This window comes from Coturnix japonica, chromosome 2, assembly GCF_001577835.2.
Source record: "Coturnix japonica isolate 7356 chromosome 2, Coturnix japonica 2.1, whole genome shotgun sequence".
In the NCBI taxonomy this organism is placed as follows: domain Eukaryota; kingdom Metazoa; phylum Chordata; class Aves; order Galliformes; family Phasianidae; genus Coturnix; species Coturnix japonica.
In genome coordinates, this window is record NC_029517.1 from 11,619,477 (window position 1) to 11,639,870 (window position 20,394).

General features: G+C 38.5%; 1 protein-coding gene across 3 annotated transcripts in view; it reads right to left on the minus strand.

The window, feature by feature from the left end:
* Nucleotides 1-20,394, minus strand: part of CCNY (cyclin Y) — a 109,415-nt gene that overhangs the window by 21,557 nt on the left and 67,464 nt on the right. The window contains exons 3-6 of one of the 3 annotated variants that reach the window (XM_015853102.2): nt 17,828-17,836; nt 16,669-16,703; nt 6,083-6,183; nt 3,066-3,101 (exon numbers count right to left, since the gene is read on the minus strand). In XM_015853102.2, coding sequence (XP_015708588.1) covers nt 3,066-3,101; nt 6,083-6,183; nt 16,669-16,703; nt 17,828-17,836 — 181 coding nt within the window. The remainder of the gene's footprint in view (nt 1-3,065; nt 3,102-6,082; nt 6,184-16,668; nt 16,704-17,827; nt 17,837-20,394) is intronic. The other 2 variants (XM_015853103.2, XM_015853104.1) reach the window with 2 other exon arrangements.

A 20,394-nucleotide genomic window follows, 5' to 3' on the forward strand; every position in this document is an offset into this window, starting at 1 on the left:
TCTCAAAAGCAAGTGGTATAACAGTGCCAGTTAGAACTGGACGCTTTCTGGACAGATGCATCCATGTGACTTTCTTAATACAATACCATCTTTATTTATTGCATCCTCTGGTCACAAAAGTCTTCAGAGAGAAATCACTGAATATGCTTTCTGTCTTTATCACCAGCACATACCTCACAGAGCACACAGACATGAGCTTTACGAACAAATTCATGTCTACAAAATGTAATCATCGGTGGATAACAGACTCAAATTTCAGTGTCTGAACACCATTATTGCTTCTGCTATAAAGTCTGCTCACACTGGAAATCAGCACTGTTCTTTTAAAAAGGAGTAGTTAATTTAAAACCAGCAAGCAGACTGAGATAATTAGTTCAAAATTCCTAATCAGCAAGGATGTTTGGGCAGACTCTTTTACTCTACAGGAAAGCGCAAGTCCCCTAATGCAGCACCATAGTGTGTTGGTGTCACCATTGGAGTCAATGCTATGCTACAGTATGCTGTGGCCTTTCACAATGAGAAGACAGAAAGAAAAAACATACTTTGTTTCTTTGTGTGTAGCTGCTGAATGCTAAGAAGGCACCTTGGATTGCCATAATAAAAATCTATCACACCAAAAAATGAATGGATTGGGTTTTGTACCTTATTCACTAAAAGAAATCCGTTTTACCTTTCAAAAAGGAATTATCTACTAATTGATCAGAACATTTGTTAGTCTGTCGGGTCCTATTTTGCTTATTTATTTATTCAGCAAATTCAACCTCACTTTTCTTCCAAAAGGAAGCTATGTGTAGTCCCCTGCCTGCTGGACGGTAGCGTGACAAAAGCTGAAAAAGTCAGTCAATGTAACAGTGACAGGAGACAGTGGGAAAAGCAGGAATGCCAATTAGAATGTCACAATCAAAATATGGGGAAGATATGAAACATACATACAGTTTCTCTGAAAACTGGCATCTGGGGTTGGTGACGGTTTAGAATACTTGCAAATAATTGTTTTATGCTTTGCATAGGTGAGGAACAGATAATTGTTATCAGAAAATAATTTGTTTCTGGCAAAGCAGGTTCTCGATTTGTTTTCTGTCACAATGAACTTTAAGCCTACCCAAGGGCTGCAGCGGTTTCATGCTCCCCAGCCATAACGAACTGAAATCTACCACAAACGTCAACAACTTCCTTTGGCCTATCATGGCAGGAAACAGAACATATGTTTTGCTTATTGCTGTTTCAGCAGCACACACAAACAAATGCTGTTATCACGCTGTTATCACCATGTTCCCTCCATTCTTAAATCAGAGATGATAGAACAGCTGCTTTACAACCTTCATTTCAGAGTCATTAATTGATGTACCAGCATTTGCTGCAGTATCAAGGTGCCACTTCTTACAAAATATCCCATCATTGCACCTAGGACCTTCAGGTGAGAAGTATCACCAGTTCCTGCAGAATAAATTCCCCTTCCATCCCCAAAAGTGAAAGGCCAGATAGCAAGTTTCCAAAGAAAATAACAATCAGAACATATCTGTTTTCATGTCACAGACATGGGATCCTTTCTGTTATTTGTGCCTGTCTAATTGTTGCAGGTCAAACTTGCATCAGGTTCTGTGATAAGACTATGAATGTGCGTATTTTACTGAAGTCAGTAAAATCAGAAGGAAGTGAGCCTGGCTTCCTTAGGCTCTGGATTTCCTCCTGACTGACTGCGCTCTTGCTGAAGTTCCTCACCCACATGTATTCTCTAACGTGCGTCATTCTGCTGAGCTTTTTACTCAGTTGGCACAGCATTTAATAGAGCACTTACAATATTGTTCCCCAAAACTTTAGAACCTGATTAACTCTGGTATCTCTGTTAGTCAGTCAAGCATAGACAAAACTGATTAGCTGGCTGAACTAACCCAGAGACGTCGGAATGTAAGGGAAAGAGGGAAGCACAGATGGATAAACAAGTAAACCAAGCATGATCATTAATGCTTCATTTCCCAGGAAATTAGATTAAAAGGAAAATATATTTCACTCCAACTTCTGCTTTACAGACTGCCATGTTTCAGTCCAAGGCTCACTGAGATCTTGGAAAGTCTTCTAAGAGTTTTCAACAGGGATCAAGCCCTAAACCTTTCTGCCTTTGTGCACTTCTAAAGGTTTCTTCTGAGACACCAGCTTTGTTTCGCGAAGTGCAGTGTGCTCCAGTGACCTGAATTACAGTCCCATATGATGCAGCAGCTTAACTTTAAAATTAGGAGTAATTCCCTTTGCTGTAGTTGGACTTCTCACAGCCCTGGTGGAAAACTTGTAAGTTGATTTATTAGGCTGAGATCTAAGCCAGGTTCTCCAAGAAGACAGGCTGCAAAGCCACATACACAGAAGTCACTGGAAGTATTCATACAAATCTCTTGAAAAAATCAGAGAATATTATGATATGGTGACTTAATACATCAAGACAGTATGGAATTGAAGAAACAAAACTGCAATTTAACAGCTACAGTGTTAATTCATGTACCAAGTTACCTTCTTGGAGACCCTGTTTCCTATTCAATTTTAATTGTCAGCTTGACTGAGCAGTGATCTGAAGCACGCTGCACAGGAAGAGACAAGTCAGGACCTGCTCTATTTCTGCATCATCCTGAATTATATTTATTGGTATTGTCACACATACTGTATAATGAATGGCTTATATTTCAAAATCTATTAGCATTAACTGATTGTAGGCTTTCACAGTTAATTTTACAAAAGCATAGCCTGAAAAAATAGATCTGAAAGACATTATTGAGATTTCCCCTAACCACAACTGCAACATATATAAGACAGAAGTGCCCAGGGCATATTATACCAAATATTGAATCATCAGAGGTTTCAAATGCTAACTGGACTTGCAGATTTTACTGATACCTAATCCTGTAACTTTTGTTCCTATACGCAAAATTGGAGAACACATTTCTCTTTCCTAACACGGGAGATAACAGAAAAACTACCCAAAAACATTAAAAAAAAAACAACACCAAAGCACAGATTTTTCAGGTTTCAGAAGTCCATTTGTTTTTATTAGAGATCTTCAGTACAAGTATACATACCTGTTTTTGATGTGGTAATATATTGCAAGAGCTACACTGTAAAGAAAAATATAGAGTTAATATTTCATGTATTATTTGCGATGTTAGCACTTAAATTTCAAACCTAGCAGAATGTATGACAAAAAGTAAGCTCAATGCCTTTTTATTTCTGTTCATTATTAGATGCCAGAAAAAAAAAGCTGTAAACAGATTTAGAATATTTGTCCAGCGCACTCAAAGTGGTTCCTTTTCACTATTAAAGTACCTTACAAAATACTCAGACTCCACAATGATCAATGGTAAAACATTATTGATTTCCAGGGTTGAAGGAAGAACACAGCACTGGGTATTCATTCCTATTGTTTGATAAGGGATGGGACTTTGAGCAACTTGGTCAAGTGAGAAGTGTCCAATAGAAGGGAGGTTGGAACTAGATGATCTTAAAGGTCCCTTCCAACACAAACCATTCTATGATTCTATGATGACACTGTAGGTCTAACTTGAAACATATTAATCACCACTGGCTTATGTTTTATACCAACTTGATGTTTAAATGCATTAAGCTCTCGCTCCTTCTATGTAGTTACTCACATGGGCGACTGAAACATTGTGCTCCTGCACTTTTAACAGCATCAAGTTACTTATTTCAGCTTGTGAACAATGACTCCCTGAATAACTTACTGCATTATTCATTTCCCATACTCTCAATCATACACCTAAAAACCTCTGCATATATTCTGCACAAAACAAAGTGTCCTTATACTGACAGAAAGCTAAGTTTTAATTCATACATACAACTGATTGCATTCATATTTGAAACTGAAGAAAACTAAGACTTGGCTTCTCATAGTTATTCTTTTATTTTTATTTTTTTATTTTATTTTCCAACTTCTGACTTGAGCTTTATTATAGGGTATCTGCTTCACTAAGGATACAGCTTTAAAGAAAGTTAGAGCAAACGAGCGGCCTCCCTAATTGTTCTAACAACACAAAATCCAACAAAAACTAAAAAGAAATGGGGAGAGAGTTCACTGATTCTATTTGTGGGTGATTTGTTTTGTCAAATTCACTGTAAATTGCTTAAGTCTTACACCAATGCAAAACTGCCCTCTTTCCAATTGAAAGCCTTTTAAAAGAATAACTGATTTTTTTTCTTACATACATATATTTGATAAATTAAAAATTACTGTGTACTCAAAAGACACAATCCTCACTGAGCACAAAAATCAGATTTATGAATGAATTTAATTTGACTGAAAACTATTTAGTCCTAAAATCTAATTTCAAATGATGCCCCCAGGAACAAACTTGCAGCTCCAGTTCATTTTGTGAAAGTGGATGCAAGAATATACATGCAGAGCTCTGCTTGCTGTCCATTTTATTGCTTTTGTAACAAAATGCCAAATTAAATTTAGGAAAATATTTACTCTCCAGAAATCTATACCAGAATCTGAAGGTCTCTCAGAGCTGTAATAGATTAACTCAAACCCAGGTTTTATTTTGCTTTTCATGCACTGGTTCAGCTAGCATTCAGGGTTGCCTTACCTAGCAGCTGACATAGCTTTCCATCACCATACTTATCCAGGCCACTCATTCTGAAGACTGCCAGGTAACACGCTACTATTTTAAAGCTGTTAGTGCATAACATGACCCCAAACAAATAAAGAAGCCAGCCAAAAACATATCTCTACAGATCTACACGTGGGCATAGTCAGTCACTGGCAGTGATGTCTAGGAGGGGTGCAGGAAATGAAGTTGTTCCACAAAAGCCGTAATCCTGCAGTCTCCCCACCTTTAATTCTGCCACTCACATGGGGAAATGAGGAACAAAGAAACTCCTCCTCCAGAGGGCTCATATGCCAGAGTCCAGTTCCTCACCTCACATGACCCTTTCTTCAAACCCTCTGACCCCGCACAGTTCCCAGCTCTCCCCATGCCAGCAGCCAGGCCCCTCACCTCCCAGAGGCAGCTCCCAGCCCTGTCCTGAAATGCCACCACTTTGCCCCCAGCTCAGCACCCACAGCCTGTTTTTTTGCCTGCCCTTTCACAGCCCTGCTGTTGGCACTGCAGCCCCTTGGACCCTCTTCTTTCCACTAACAACATAAGTTCCTGTGCTGAAAGAGGCTTGAAGCTGCATCTCCCTTTACCCCCCTGAAAGGCTGCACTTCCAGCAATCCCTGTGCAAAGGGCTTTAGAGCAAAGAATTGTGAAATTCAGGAGGCAAGAAAGGGAATATCAAAGCCCCCAGAAGATTTCCCACAATTATTTTTAAGTTACTAACTACAGAAAAAGTGTGAGGAAATGCAAGAATATAACCGCAAGCATGATAAACAACAGAAAATGCCTGAATGTTCATTCTCACATGTTTTTCCCCTTACTGTACAATATGTAAAGATTAACTCACTATTAATACCTTTTTTTTTTTTGCTAAATACATTAGCGAAACCTGAAGTGAACATCTGCAGTGTCCCCCAAGGATAAGTCCATGTGGACACCACATACAAAGCTCCTCACTGCTGTGCACACAAGTGCCAGTGTCTCAGTACTGAACAAGGAAATGAATCAGGAGTCAATTAATTTTCATTTCAAGTAGAAAAATGGAAGGAAAACTTGGAAAATTAGCATTTTCTCAGAACCAGAATAAAGCCCTTCCATTTCAAAAGTTTATTCAGGTTTTCAGAATTACATGAAATCAGGAACAAGTTCACTCATGAGAACTTATCCACACCAAGAACTCAACTGAATGCTGAAGCACAAGGATTTCAGCTACTAGAATTCAAGAACCTTAATTGTTGCTTTCTTGTGAGATACACAGTACTAAGAGTTTGATTCCTCATGAAACTAAAGTCAGAGTAGTACCATTTACTCATCCAATTCACTGCCTCCAAAGCAGGATACAACTAACAAATTTACTGCTTTGAAAACAAAACTCTATGAAACTTGCTGAGTAATGGTTAAGAAATGCGTATACATATCCAGCATACAATTAAGGTTCAGCTAAATATACACACATATACATATATATACATCACACCCACCATTTGATGGTATACTTGAGGTTAGGTTGACTGACCGTACTGTCATCTATAAATATTGTTGAGCATGAGCTGTATTTTCTTCTCAGCTGTCCAGGAGGATGCTATGAAAAACACACAAAAGAACAACAGCAATTACATAATACCAAAGCATTTCTCTCAGATGTAAGAACTTTGAGAAAACAAACTTCTGTCTCTCACAGCAACACACACAGTAATGTGATCATGATTTGAAGCAGTTCAGAAAGTTCAAAAATAATTACCAATGCAGAAATTACAGCTCCTGCATAAGCTCTGCCTAATGCGTTCTCCAAGCCTCAACCTCTCCTCTTCCCCTCCCCCCAAAACACCATGAAAATCTTTGTGCAGAATTCCTCAAATCAAATACAAAGATTTAGAAAGAAACTAGGAACAAGTCCTGTGTTCCTGTATTTATTACAAAAGAACAGGTGGAAGAGTGAGGATGACACCACGTAAGAGATGAAGACTGGTTTAGAAACAGGTGCAAACAGTGCTTAGAAAAAAAAGAGAATTTAAAACAAACCAAACAAACAAAAACAGAATGAAAGATGGTAAAGTCGCCTTTGCAGTGGCAGTAATAGAAACTAAAAGATTAACAGAGAAAACTCATAAAAATTAGTTCACTAAAATAGACTGTTATATATATAGGAAGAAAACCCATAAAAATACATACAAGAAAGTCATATGCCCAAAAAAAGATCTCCTAATTGAAGAAGTTTAAGAGATTTCAATCATACTTCTGCACTACTGTAAAAATACACTGGAAAGAACAGCCACAAATGGCATTTGATAACACTGCTTATTTCAGAAGACTTCTTATAGAGAGATCTCCTTGAGCTGTTTAGAGCAGCCAGCACTTCAGCAGTCCAAGGAGAACTGCTCCATCATACCAGCTGTCATTATACCAGAGTCATTAAAGCCATTTGATTTTATCCTGATTTATTCTACTTAAACTAGTGAATAACTTGATCAAGAGGAGCCCCTGTCATGCAAGTGAGGGCAAGAGAAATGATGCACTCAACTCAGACTGTGATAGACTTAAAATTCAGCTGGCACGCCCACACAAAATTTTTAATTTGCCTTACAATTAACGTTGTTTCCACAGTTTCAGTTGAGAACCCAATGTCAATATCTCTAGCGGAATGCACGAAGATTTACCAGCTCAGAGTAACTCAGTATCAAGGCTATGGTGCCATTCTGTACATCTTCCCTTGCCTAACTCCAAAACAGGTACTGCTAATAACACCAGCACTCATTAACATTTAGCACATTCACTAGATTCAGGACAGAACAGACTCTTCACAAACCCATATGCATCTAAGTCATCTTTCTTTCTATTTTTCTTAACTACGAGCAAAAGAACATTCAAAGTATAGTTGAAAAAAAAATATATTTTCTGAAGCTCTCACAATTGTAGCAATGTTATGTTAGAAAGATTTCAAAGAAGAAGGATATTTAAAAGCACTGGAAGTGTTAATGCCAACAAATATATTATTTGGCATTGCTGTATACAGGGAAAATTACTAGGGTTCTGATGAAAATGTGATGTTTCATTGGTTGGAAGGAAAAAAAGGGGGAAAAAAAGAAAGGAGAGTTATGGACATGGCATCATTTAAAAAACAAACAAAGCACAAGTAAAGTTCTAATTCTACATTTTAAGTGCAAATGTTTTTTATACAGAAGTAGATACCATTTATGATGAGTAGCCTTAGTCCATCCAAAACAAGCACGAGAAAAGCAGAGTAGAACTCTATAGCAATATCACTACCAGATTCAAATTATCTTACACAAACAGAACTTCAATGTTTGAGGCATGCCAGTGATTAGAGGCATGCACCTTATTTCTGAAACTACCACATCACAGACCTCCCCTGGGTTCTCAGCCCACATCACGCTTTGTTAGGCATAGAACTTTTCACATCTCAGAAACGTCTGTGGTGTCTCATGCCTCACTACCCAATCCCACTTGGCAGTAAGGGGCACTTCTGCCAGTCTGAAAAATGGTTCTAAGTGTAACCCTGCCACCATGGGTACACATACACATTTTTGCCATGTGAATAACTAACCAATTGATAAAGCAATGCTCCCAGCTTTTACTCTGATGTCCACATGCAAGCATATGGTAAGCAAGATAACAGATGTTATGCCTCTTCCAAATTAACGGAAAGCGTATTCACAGTTTCATATTCTATCTTGACTAAATTGGAAGAAATCTAAAGTCACAAAGATCAGCCAAATAGTCTTTTCTGAACCTCCATAAAATGCTACAGGTGAACCTTCTTCACCCTCAAAAAGAATTAGCTCATCATTTAATACCATCCTACACATAAACCCTAATTCAGTGTTCATTTCAATGGAGTAAGTCCACCCAAAATTGTACAGGAGCCTCACATTTCAAATCCATCAAGACTGATTACAAAAATCTTCCATTTATACAAGTCATAGAGGCTGTAACAGATAGGAATCAGAAGAACCAAGACAAAGTATAAAGCCTTTCAAAAAATGAGCCAAATTCTGTATTAGTTGGTTCCTCCTCAGCTTCTGCACCACCATTAAGGCTGACAAGTGAGAAAGAGTTGATACAGTTCCTGTGATAAACCTTCATATGAAACCATGACAGTGAGTACAGGACACATGTGGAGCCTCGACAATTCCAGCTAATACAAATAATTACAAAGGCATCTCATTGATAGGGAGTGGGATACTCATTTACATGTGCTATAACTTGCACAAGTAATATTTTGTCCTCAAGCAGTACTTCAGAAGATATTCGTCTTTTTTACTTCAGCAGGACTCCTGACTCCATCTTACACAGGGCAAAACAAGGATAGCATGGTAGGCTTTTGCCTACCTGCCTGGAAAGCTGAACTCTGTTTACCCAAAGATCACTTCCAAATTGGAAGGCTGAAGTAAGGGGTGAATCCACAGAGGTCTTGCCTACTCAGTATTAAATAACAAGCAGTAACTTTGATAACAGAATCAAAGCATTCTTTATTAAATTTACAGATGGCATTCACTTGAACAACAAAATATGTATTAGAAAGGAAAGTTATGATACCAGAACAATCCTGACAAGCCTGGGAAGTGGTCTGCACAAAAACACAGCCCTGATATCTATGAAGAACAGATGCAAGGCTATACACTTCAGAGAAGAACCATCTGTCTAAATATAATATGGCGAACAACTGTTGAGGCTTTCATCAGAAAAGGATGTGCAGACCATGGGACAACAAATACACGCTTGTTAAAAAAAAAAAAAAAAAGTAAAATATCATTTGGGACTTATAAATAGAGCTACCTTATGTACAAGGGGATGGACTCTGCTCAGATGGAATATTACGTCCAGTTTTGACTAATATATTTCAAGAGAGATGAATTGATTTGATCATGAAGGATTATTCTGGAGGAAAGAACAGCAAGATCAAACAGACGTTTGAACTGTTTGATTTAGAAGGAACGACTGGACAAGAAGACGACAGTCTTCTTAGAGAACAAAGCTACAACACTTATTCCATGTCATTTTGAAGGGAGTTAGATCATTTTTCTCCATGACCATTGATAAAGGCATGAGAAAGAGCAGCCTTATATTGAAGTAGGGAAAATTAAGAATGGACCTGCAATGTTGAGAGGAGGTAATGCCAAAAAAAAAGAATAATCTTTTTTAATGGCAGGAATAGCAAAGTTCTACCTTGAATGACTTGAACAACAGTAGAATCTTTACAACTGTCAGCGACGGGGATGTGCTGAGACAAAGTAAAACAAAATATGGTGCAGCACTCTGCTCTAAGATAGGACTTTTTTCATTTTGTGGTCTCTTCTAAGGGAAAGGATTCATGGGTCTTGACTCCAGAAACAGTCGTTGTTTTCTCATTTCAATCAAAGAAGTTCATTAAAAAGAATGACATGAAGACTATGGCAACAACATAATACTTATTATATTGTGGAATTTCTTTCTTTACAGGAAAAGAGGTATAATGAAAGAATGTTTTCTAACTTGCTAAGCTTTTGCACGTGCAACAGAACAAGCTGTAAGAGATCAAGATCCGGTGTACTTCCATTAGTTACAGGTGTCTAGCTCTTAAAAACAGCAGCTTGGCATTCATGCACAGCTAGTAAGGAAACATCACTTCTTAATGTTTTTCCCAGTTCCATTGTGAAACTTTCCAACTTTTCAAATCGTAGTTGTGTTTTGTATTTAACATGTTTCAACAGTATGATTTACTTGAATCTTACATAAAATGAATCTTATCAGTAATGGAGAGGCTAAGTTTGCCTGATACTTGGTTTTCTTGGCAAAAGGGCAGAGAAACTAAGTCACAACCATACAAGCTATGCAAAAATGTTTCTACATACCTGTTATGACAGAAATCACAAGGAATTCCTAACTAATTCATGCTGAATATAAATGAGAGGATGGCTGCCTCTCACGATTCATTTTAAGATCCTGCTGAAATTAAATTTGCAGAGGAAGGGGATGCATTACGTCTTTTTTTTCCAAACATGGTCATCTCAGGGTGCTCCTGGGTAGAAATAACTAACAGAGAGGTGCATGTTGACCAAAACCCTTACACAGAATTGTCCAGAATTGGTACACGCCAGTTCTGTCCTGGATGCTATTTAGCAACTGTAGTATGGCACTCTGCCCTGACGCTCAGCAGCATTTGTATCTTAGGCACAACACTCCTCCAATGAAGCTTTCCAGCTCTTATTCCAGAGCTGCCTTGAGCCAGTTTCCAGTTCAGCAGAGCAACTTCAGTTGTTTTCAGTACACTTTTCCACTTGTTCATCAAAAGATAACCTACAGCTTCTGCATTGATATTGGTATTGTCTCTTCTTCTATCAAACCAGGTGCCTTTGATTCAAAATTTCAGAAGGTGCTGTTAAAACATATCACTCCCAAGGAAAATTTGAGGCCATCTTGCGCCCATGTGCAGAGAAATGTCCAGCAGCTTCAAGACAGCAGACCGGCCAAAACATAACTTAGCAGAAGTGTCATAGAAAGGTATACACAAGACAGATTACAACAGCAAGCAAGACTTCTTCTGGCTTGGAAAAGGGAGGTTCTGAACTCAGGGATCTTCTATTGCCTCAGGGTATGATTTAGTAATGACAAAATCTTTAAGAGAAGGAACACAACTTTACAGGTCAACAAAGCGCCTACAAAATCAATCAAGCTGTGCACTGCTCTGCAAAACTCTGCATTTACTTTTATCTTGCATATTGTTTCGCTACAACACAGCTATCTATATTAAGTGGCTAGAGCACAGTATATTTACCTGAACAAAAGTAAACACTAATGTATGCTTACACTTTTCTGCCAAAATCTACAATAAAAAAATTAAATCCAGTCCAGACCAACCATTCTTACATAACATCTACTGTATCTAACCAGTCTATGGTGTGATTCAGCCTTGTTCTCATTTGATTTGTCTCATCAGCGTTTTGATAATATTCAAAACTGATGCCTTTGGCTACATCCCCACTTGTGGTTATTTCAAAATCTCAAAGCTTGTCCTTGCTCTCATCTAATACAGAAAGCCACATTAGGTCCCACTGAGCTCCAGGAGGGCTCACCAACCTCTGGTAAATTCTTCTGTAGCACACACAGACCTCACCTAAACATAGTTAAATCACCCTGAAGAGATTAAATATTTATTTGAACATTAGAAGTAGCTCAAAGGCTTATATTTATATATTGCTGGTGTTGTGTAATTCGACTAGAGGGACTTTACCAGGCTCCCAGTGAAGCAACTACTACACAGTCATCTTGTAAACTAACTTTCCCGTGCTCTCACCCCACCTTAAATTTGCCTTTGCCTCTTCTCCTACTTTATAGAACTTACTGCCTTGAGGCTGACAGGAGAAGTTAAAAAGCCTTCACCTTAGCAGACACAAAAGAAAACAGCTGAAAGATATTAGGAAGAAAAACAAACAAACCACAAAACATTTCAATTCAGCTAAGACAGCCAGAACTTGAGGATTCTAACTTACAGGAAAGCCTGAAAAAGCATCCTGAACAGTGTTTGTAAGGAATGGCACTGGTACAGTGAACCTGCCAGATGGACCAGACAGCCTAGAAGGGTGCCTCTGGCGCTGCTGATCTGTGATCTTGCAATGGAGAGGAGCAAAGACCAGATTAAACAATCTGCAGGATAGCTGCAAGAGCACCTGAGAAGCCTCTAATCTACCTTCCAGTTTATCTTGTTCTTTTATTTGAGTAAGGAATGTTAATTAAAATATCTTCAAGAATTTGGCCAGCAATAATAAACGTTTCAATAGCCAGCCTCAGGCAGTCCACGTAATGCAAACTTAATCTCATATTTTATGCTGTGCTTTGTATTTTTCATGGATTAAAGTACCTTCTACTGCATTCCCATTTCAGTATGTACCATATTTACTCTCACAATCACTAGCTGTAAGTATCTGATTACCAGTTGGACACATGGTAGTCTCACAAAAAGGAAACAGAACAGACTCTTGATCCGCTCTGACAGGAAAATTTGGGGGCTACACAGAAGCAAATAAACACATCTCATTTCAAGCATGCAGAGAGGTTCACGGGAAGTGCCTGTGCCACAGTGCTTACACCACAGGGCCCCTCTGTTCTCTGCAAGCCCCACCAGCAGGTCTGCCTGTGGGAAGATGCTTCCCTGGCCAGAAATCACAGGGGACCGCTCAGAGGGACAGTTTTCATGACTGATACCCAGGAGATTCTCCCCCAACTGCCAAAAAACTGTGGTCTATACACATATGCTCCCATATTTCTTCTGCATGTCACTGTTCCTAAACACCAATTAGATTATAAAAGCATATACTGTCAAAAGTTCATCAGGGGGGAAAAAAAATTATCATCTTGTCTGAATGGGAAGATTTCTAGCAAACCTTTACAAAGAAAACAACCTTTTTCTGCCCTGATCCTTTCCCCTGCAAAATAAAACCATGCAGCACAAAAAAAAACTAGCTTCTGCAAGTAACAATAAAACTTCCATCTTTCTCCACCCTCCCCCACTAAAAGCACAACGTGTATCTTCCTGTTTGCCTTCCATGTCCAGGCACAGATACCGATGCAATCTTCTCACTAAGGAAACGCCTCTGTCTCAGACTGCATCTCCATCCCCCTCAGCAGCCTTACTAAGCAGCCTGAAAAAAATAAAAGACAAGCGCACACTGAAGAAGCACCAAAGGTATAACTAAGTACAACAGCTGCCAGTTCAATGGGAAAGTAATGTGCTACAGCTGCTCAGAAATTAAAATAGGCTGGAAGAAAGCAAGCACATCAGATAGGCTAAGTGAGGTAATTCCCTCACTTTCAGCCCCTATGGAAGATGAGCGCTGCAGTTGTGCAAAGGCTTCAACACCATCCTAAAGCTGTCATCCCCCCAGACTCTGGGGGAAAACAGAGAGATGACGGCTTCACCATGGCACCTGTCAGCCCTGCATTCATTCCTTTCCCACCCAAAAAGAACAGCTGCTATCTTCTTCCATCACACCTACTGACAAGGTGAAGCTGAGGCTTGGAAACTGCCAGTCTGTGGCAAAGCATAGTAAATCTAAGCAGGAGCCCACTGTTCGTTTGGGGATAAAAGGGAACTATCCAGCCAATGAAAATAAGCTGCAAACAATAGCAAGCAAGAAAGGAAAATGGCTTGATCACAGTGAGAAAATGAATTTTTAAAAGAAAAACATAACAGGAAAACAAGAGCACAATTAACACTTCAACAGATTTCTAGAAGCTTCCAGAATATTATTCCAGAAAATGTCACTGTTACATAAAACCAAAGAGTTAATTCTTACTTAATTTCTATTTCTCCTAGATAACGTTTTGAAACTATATTTGTGTAAGGTACCATTCTCACCTGCTGTTATACAGACCTAGACAGGCAGTTTAAAAAGTACAATATTTATTGATACTTCTCTTACTACCCACATTGATTGCTTAGGAGATATTCAGCTTTTCCTACAAAATAATATACTGCATAACAGGATAAAAATATATACAAAAAATTAAATAATCCTGCTTATTTGACATAAAAAGAGAAAAAATACATACAGACCTAGAAACTCAAAAGAAAAGATGATATTATGGAAAAAAGACAAAAGAGAAGAGTGCTAAGTTATGGCGAGGAGCTCTTATAGAAAGAAAACAACACTCCAAAACGTATTTCCTCCAGCTTGCTACCTTAAGAGCAAAGGTGCAGACACTGCATTGAAGGAAACAGATGAGCAGCAACAGCTCCGATTAGAAATGCCCTTAACATACATAGAAAAAGGGTGACAAAGAAATAGCCAACCAATAGAGCATATTGTAAATTCATTCACCCCATTACTTATCATATACATTTGCTAAATCTACCTGTTTCCTCAGATTTCTTCATCCAAGGTAGTCTAGGAAACTAGAGTGGCTACTGGCATCCTGCAAACAGAACAGGACTCCTGGCTGCATACAGAAGGCCACAGCAACCGCTTCAAAAATGATCACCAGTTTGTATGTCAGCTTTAGCATATCGAGTACTTCAGAGGTGCTGAATGAATAACTACAGGTGTGCTATAGTCAACCATATCTCACTTAAGTTGTTAACAAATTAAATATCACAGGCCACACTTGTAAATGTGGCTTATCTTTGGACATTGGCTAAGAACGTCACTAATGTGTATGGACACACACACCATACTATAGGAAAGACTTCAGCTTCATAAGGCTGATTTTTTTTATCAGCTTTGTAATTCAGAAGAGGTACTTTACAAGTACAAAGAAGTCAGATTTTAGTAGTAAACCAGATTGAGAGAAGTTTATATCACTGCAAGCTTAGTTAATGCTTTAAATAATACTTAAAACATGGAAAATAGGAAAAGGTATATGCCCTAGGGTATCAAATGCATGAGCTGTTGCGCCCAGATGCCTACAATGCAATTCCTTAGTGGAATGATCATCCTTCCCCTTCCTGTAACAAACCTAACCCTGCCTGAAAACATTTTGCATCAGAATTCACAACGGTGTGCTCGTAGAAGAATTTGTGAGTTACCTCTGTTCAACCAGCCATAGAAATCCATCCTCACTCTTATCTAGCGCAGAACATACCTTCTGCATGGCATGAAAAGATACTGGGACACATAAGAATGTCACCCACATGGTGAGGTGGCTTGTCACAGACATTCTTAATACCTTGACTTGCAGTGACTATATTTTTGCATTTAAGACTCCAAGTTTGAGGCTAAAAAGCCTGCTGGAAATGACTGAATATACATTATTACATTTATAGCACATTGACTCTACTATTTCATAACAATACAACTATAATACTAACTACTCTCACATACACATACTGTAACAGTAGAAATGTTTTAGAGAGGAATAGGAGTGGGAAGCACAGACAGTATCTGCTGATCTGGTGCAGCCAACTGTGCAGATCATACAAACTTCATGGTAACTCATGACTTTCTCAAAATCTTGGGAAACTGAAAACCTCAGCTTGCTCTTAAAGCGAGGCCATAGTTTCAGAAACACTAAATCAGCACAAACCTGTTGTGTACAGACATGAAGCTAACCTACTTTGTCACCCCACTCAGCTGCTCATTTCAGCCTCTTTGCCACCCTCTCTTTGTGTGGGTGCAAGCACTGATGTAAATCACAGTGAGGAACAAATACATTTTTGCTTGTAGCTATGCTGAATCTACTTATACCCTAAACCAGGTTAGCCACAGCTACACAAGCATCAGCATCAGAGGAGAGAAGGAGAGCCAGAAACCAAATCCCACTCTTTCAGCAGCTGTACCAGCTTAAAAATGGCTTGTGAAATTATAGATTATAATTTCAGATAGAAAAAACATAATAATTGTGAACTTCTCCCCATTTCACTCTAAAGACAAAAATCATTTGAGAAACAATAATTTCTTTCCCTCCTCCACTTCACTGGGGCATGTCTCTGGGTACTTCAGCACAGGGCTTAACATTTGGACCTGCTGGTTCCAGGTGCTTTGGTAGTGCAAATGATGCTAAGAGGGGAAAGACCCTGATCCTGTACCCAAAGTTGGATGTGGGAGATTTGCTCTCAGCTTCACTGGGAATTCAGTTCAAACACAGGAGAACTGAACTGAAAAATGCCCAGGGTACATAAGCGTACTAAAACCCCATGTTCACACTGAGCACATACCACATAACAAATACACATTTACACTGCATCAGCAATGGTTGGGCACTTCAAGACTTCTGTGTAAAAATGAAATGTCACAGACTCTCTGACAACAGCACGCTTACATATAAATGCAGTTTAACGTTTTATGACTTTTGTTTTGGATTAATTTTGAAAAATCATACCAATGTCTGCAGCTCTTCATTCCAGCTAGCAGCTGCCTGCATATGCTGGTTGTGAGCACAGCACTACATCAAAACAACAGATCCATTCCACTAGCTCAGTAGCTGTGACCTATGCTTCTGGATCCTGATGCAGAGCAGACTTCTGAAGCATCAGCATCCTCTCACCAGTATGGAAATCATATGTAAAAACTCTTATTTACTGTATAATATAGACAACAAGGAGAAAGCTGCATAGCGAGGCATTTTCACTTACGTGGTTTATATAGAGACTCTTGCGTTTTTCTCTCACTGCAAAAACACAAAATATGATAGAAATATTACATGACTATTTTTCCTGATTAAGCTTCTTACATACCATTTATAATAAAAAGAACAGGAGGCTATCTACGTATGACATTGTCATTGCTCTTGCACTAACCATGTATACTTATATACCAAATACGGAATAAACATGTATTTGTATGCTTAAAGGCATTTACGCTCACTAGTGCGGTGATGGATTGAAATTCTCATCCATTTGGGTATTCACTAGGCATTGGTACATATGGGAAGGTTAATAGCAGCAAGCTACGGTCCAAGCCAGCAATGGATCAGTCATCCTTCACCAGAGATCTCTGCAGGTACTCTGCATCACGAATACCTTCATGCAAGATACCTTGCTACACTATCTTGCAGGCATAAAAGTACCTAAACAGATACCCCATGGAGTTAGCAAATTCTCATTGAAGTTTACTGTGCACTAACTCCCATCAAAGTGCTTTGAAAACATATATGCATTATACCACTGCCTTCTCTAATGGTAAGGTGCAAGCCTGAAGCTATTACTCAGGTCAGATGTAACAATGAAAGTTGGCGAGTAGAACTAGTCATCACAAGCAAGGGTTGCAAGTCAAGGCCAGAATGAGCAGCCAGAATACTCAGTAAACAGCAGCAACAAAGGAGCATGTACAGTCTTAAACATTAGGCAAATGTTTATTACAGTTGATGAAATACATTATATGTAAATTTTTCATCACTTTCCCAATTAACTCACCCCGTAGAGCCTGTGGAGCTCCCTTCCCATGAAAATACCAAAGCATTTAGGATACGAGTTTGGAGGCAACTAATATATAAATCAAACATCAGGATTAAAGTAATAATGGTTTCATGCTGTAGATGATTAAATGCACTTCGGTGCACTATGATTTGAAAGCTATGCAACCCAATGCACTTAGCAAAATAAGAGTGTTTGCAATGGTGGGATAGCCTGTCCATTCCCTGTTGGATGAGAAGCCATTACTTGTGATTCATTTATTTTTTAAAAGCAAGCAATCTAACATAAACAAGGCTGTACGTGTGGATACTGTGAAATAATTGTTTAATGCAGACGTAAAACAAAAACAAAGTAAGAAAATACTTTAAAAAATCCTTACATAATTTTCCTCCCAGGGAGCAGAAAGGAGAATCACACATGACAGATGTTAGCCATGTCACTTAGTACATGCTCAGATCCACAGTTATGGACATTGTATAGGAGACAGAATAAAACAGGAACAGCAGGAGAATTCAGGTTGTCGAGCAAATAGTTAAACTGCTTGAAATCCTACTAAAACACTGCACTACACTTAAGTTCCATACACTGCATTTGCAACCAGAAAAAGACATAAGTAATCTAAAGGGAAACAACAAAATGATAGTTGATACTCCTAATAATAGAGAAAGTATTTGTCAAGCATTGCATATTGCAATATACAAGCAGTAAACAATTCCGATAAGTTGCATGTAAAGCTAATAGAGTACATAAGTGAAAATTAACAGCTATTAACTGTGACATTTCAAACACAGTTAAATATTTAACTGACAACAATCTCAATTACTCCTCAAACAAAATTATTATGGACAAAATCCAACAAACACAGTCTGCACATAAACTCCAAATCTCATTTTTAAATACTTTTTTTTTTTCTCTGTCTCAGTCTTTATCTTCTGTATTTTAACTTGTACCCATTACACTACTCCATTCCCTATAGAAGTACTATTACATACCAAAGCAAGAATATCACTTGCAGCTCTTATTGCTATTTCCAATCTCTGGAAAAACATACCATGTATTTATACACACCTTTCACTTCGCCCTGTTCAAACATCAATTTGTGCCACACAGTTTTCCAAGCACCACCTTGACTCTCTTTCCCTTCTTTTTCACATATAATTTCATTAGCTTTCATTGTCCAGTGAGGGACTACAAGAAAGCAGCTGTGCCTTCATGCTTCTGGACCATTCTACCATAGCCTGAAGCTCAACTCTTACCAGAACACAGATGCCAATGGGAAATGCAGCATAGTAGAAACCCATTTTGTCACAACTGCTTTCTTTTGTGCTCACAACCCTCCCTTTAGACAAAAGATTGACAATTACTGCAAGAAGCAGAAAGCTGTTTCTGCCAGCCTTACACTAGAACTATTGTAAAGAGGTAAGTCTCTGCTGTTTGGCTCCAGTGAGTTTAGAGATATTTTGCAGTGCTCACATGGCGCAGTATGGTCTTCAGCAGACGGCAGGCTGTAGCTTTATAATTAACCATCATTTTGAAGCATGAACTGCAACTCTGGGCTTTTGACTTTCAGCAATGGGTTTTGGATGAAACGAAGCTGAACAGATTTATAGTCACAGTTTAAACAACTGAATGAAGAAACTTGTATTTTCTAACATTTTTAACACTTGAAAATTGGAATGGAATTCTTCAAGTCAAGACTGGTATCTCAGATGCTGCCAAATGTTCTTAATTTTCCTCATTTCCCATTCCTTCAGGCACTTCCTATTGTTATTGTCGAACTTTTGCTAGAGTATGAAAACATACTGTCCTGGAATAAAAAGGAGTGAGGAAATGCAAACATATGCACACACATGTGTGTGTGAATAAGCACGTATGCATTTTTCACTGAGCTGTAACATAAATTTCTATAGGAAACCTTAATGCTGCCCATATCAGCAAGGAGGACAAAATCACTGAGGATTATGTCAATGAAGATTTCTCGTATTTTGTTTGCAGACCATTTGTCTTGTCTGAGAAACAGGAAACTTACCCTAGTTAATAAAAATAAAATGCACCCTAATTCACATCTATCCAAAATCAAATAAATATGGTTTCAAAATGTGCTTTGTCTAAAGCCAACTGTTACGTTTGCGTTGCAAAAAAATTAACCAATGAAACTTCACGTGTAAAACTTAATGTAAGTTAAGAAAGGAGAAGAGCTGTAACCCACTTGTAGGAAAGATCATTACCAGCACCATGGAAAAGAAACAGTTGTGTTCTTGCTCTTGTAAAGAAAGGAAATTATGCTATTGTAGCACTAAGGCTTGGAAATCCCAGCTTAACCACCAGCAGGTGCTGAATAGTGCAAGGCTTTTTAGTTACCTAGCTCATCCTTTTACAGGCCAAATTCACCAAGCAAGAACTGGCATATGGCATTCAAATACGATAAAGGTATGAAAGGTGACATCCTCTACTGTCTCTCCATGTAGGGAGAACCTCTTACGTAAGACTCAGCACCTGGAGAACTCCCATAATGCACTGGAAACATACAGAAATGCTATTTTAGTTACATATCAAATAAATATCTATTGTGTCTTCAATTTTTTTCTTTGAAGTTACCGAATTCTCAGGTAATTAAGGGTACATTGAAACAACTGACTATGAGAGACAATACAGATCTAGATGCTTGGTGTGGCATTTAAGTCACACAGAACAATGAAAAAATCAGACCATGTATCATCCAAAGATGCTACATGCTGTTTCATTATATTTATTGTAGTTAGCCTGTTGTTCTTCACTTACATGTTGCTCACAAACAGCTCAAAGAGCAGCTCCCCTGCTAAGACCACAAGATCACCAATGAGGCTGTAAGAGCGCAGCATTACTAGAAAGCCAGACATGGGTTACTGGAAAGCCAGATGTGGAGCTGCCATTAGGTGATGCTGCCAAGTCGCTCTTCCATGTAGT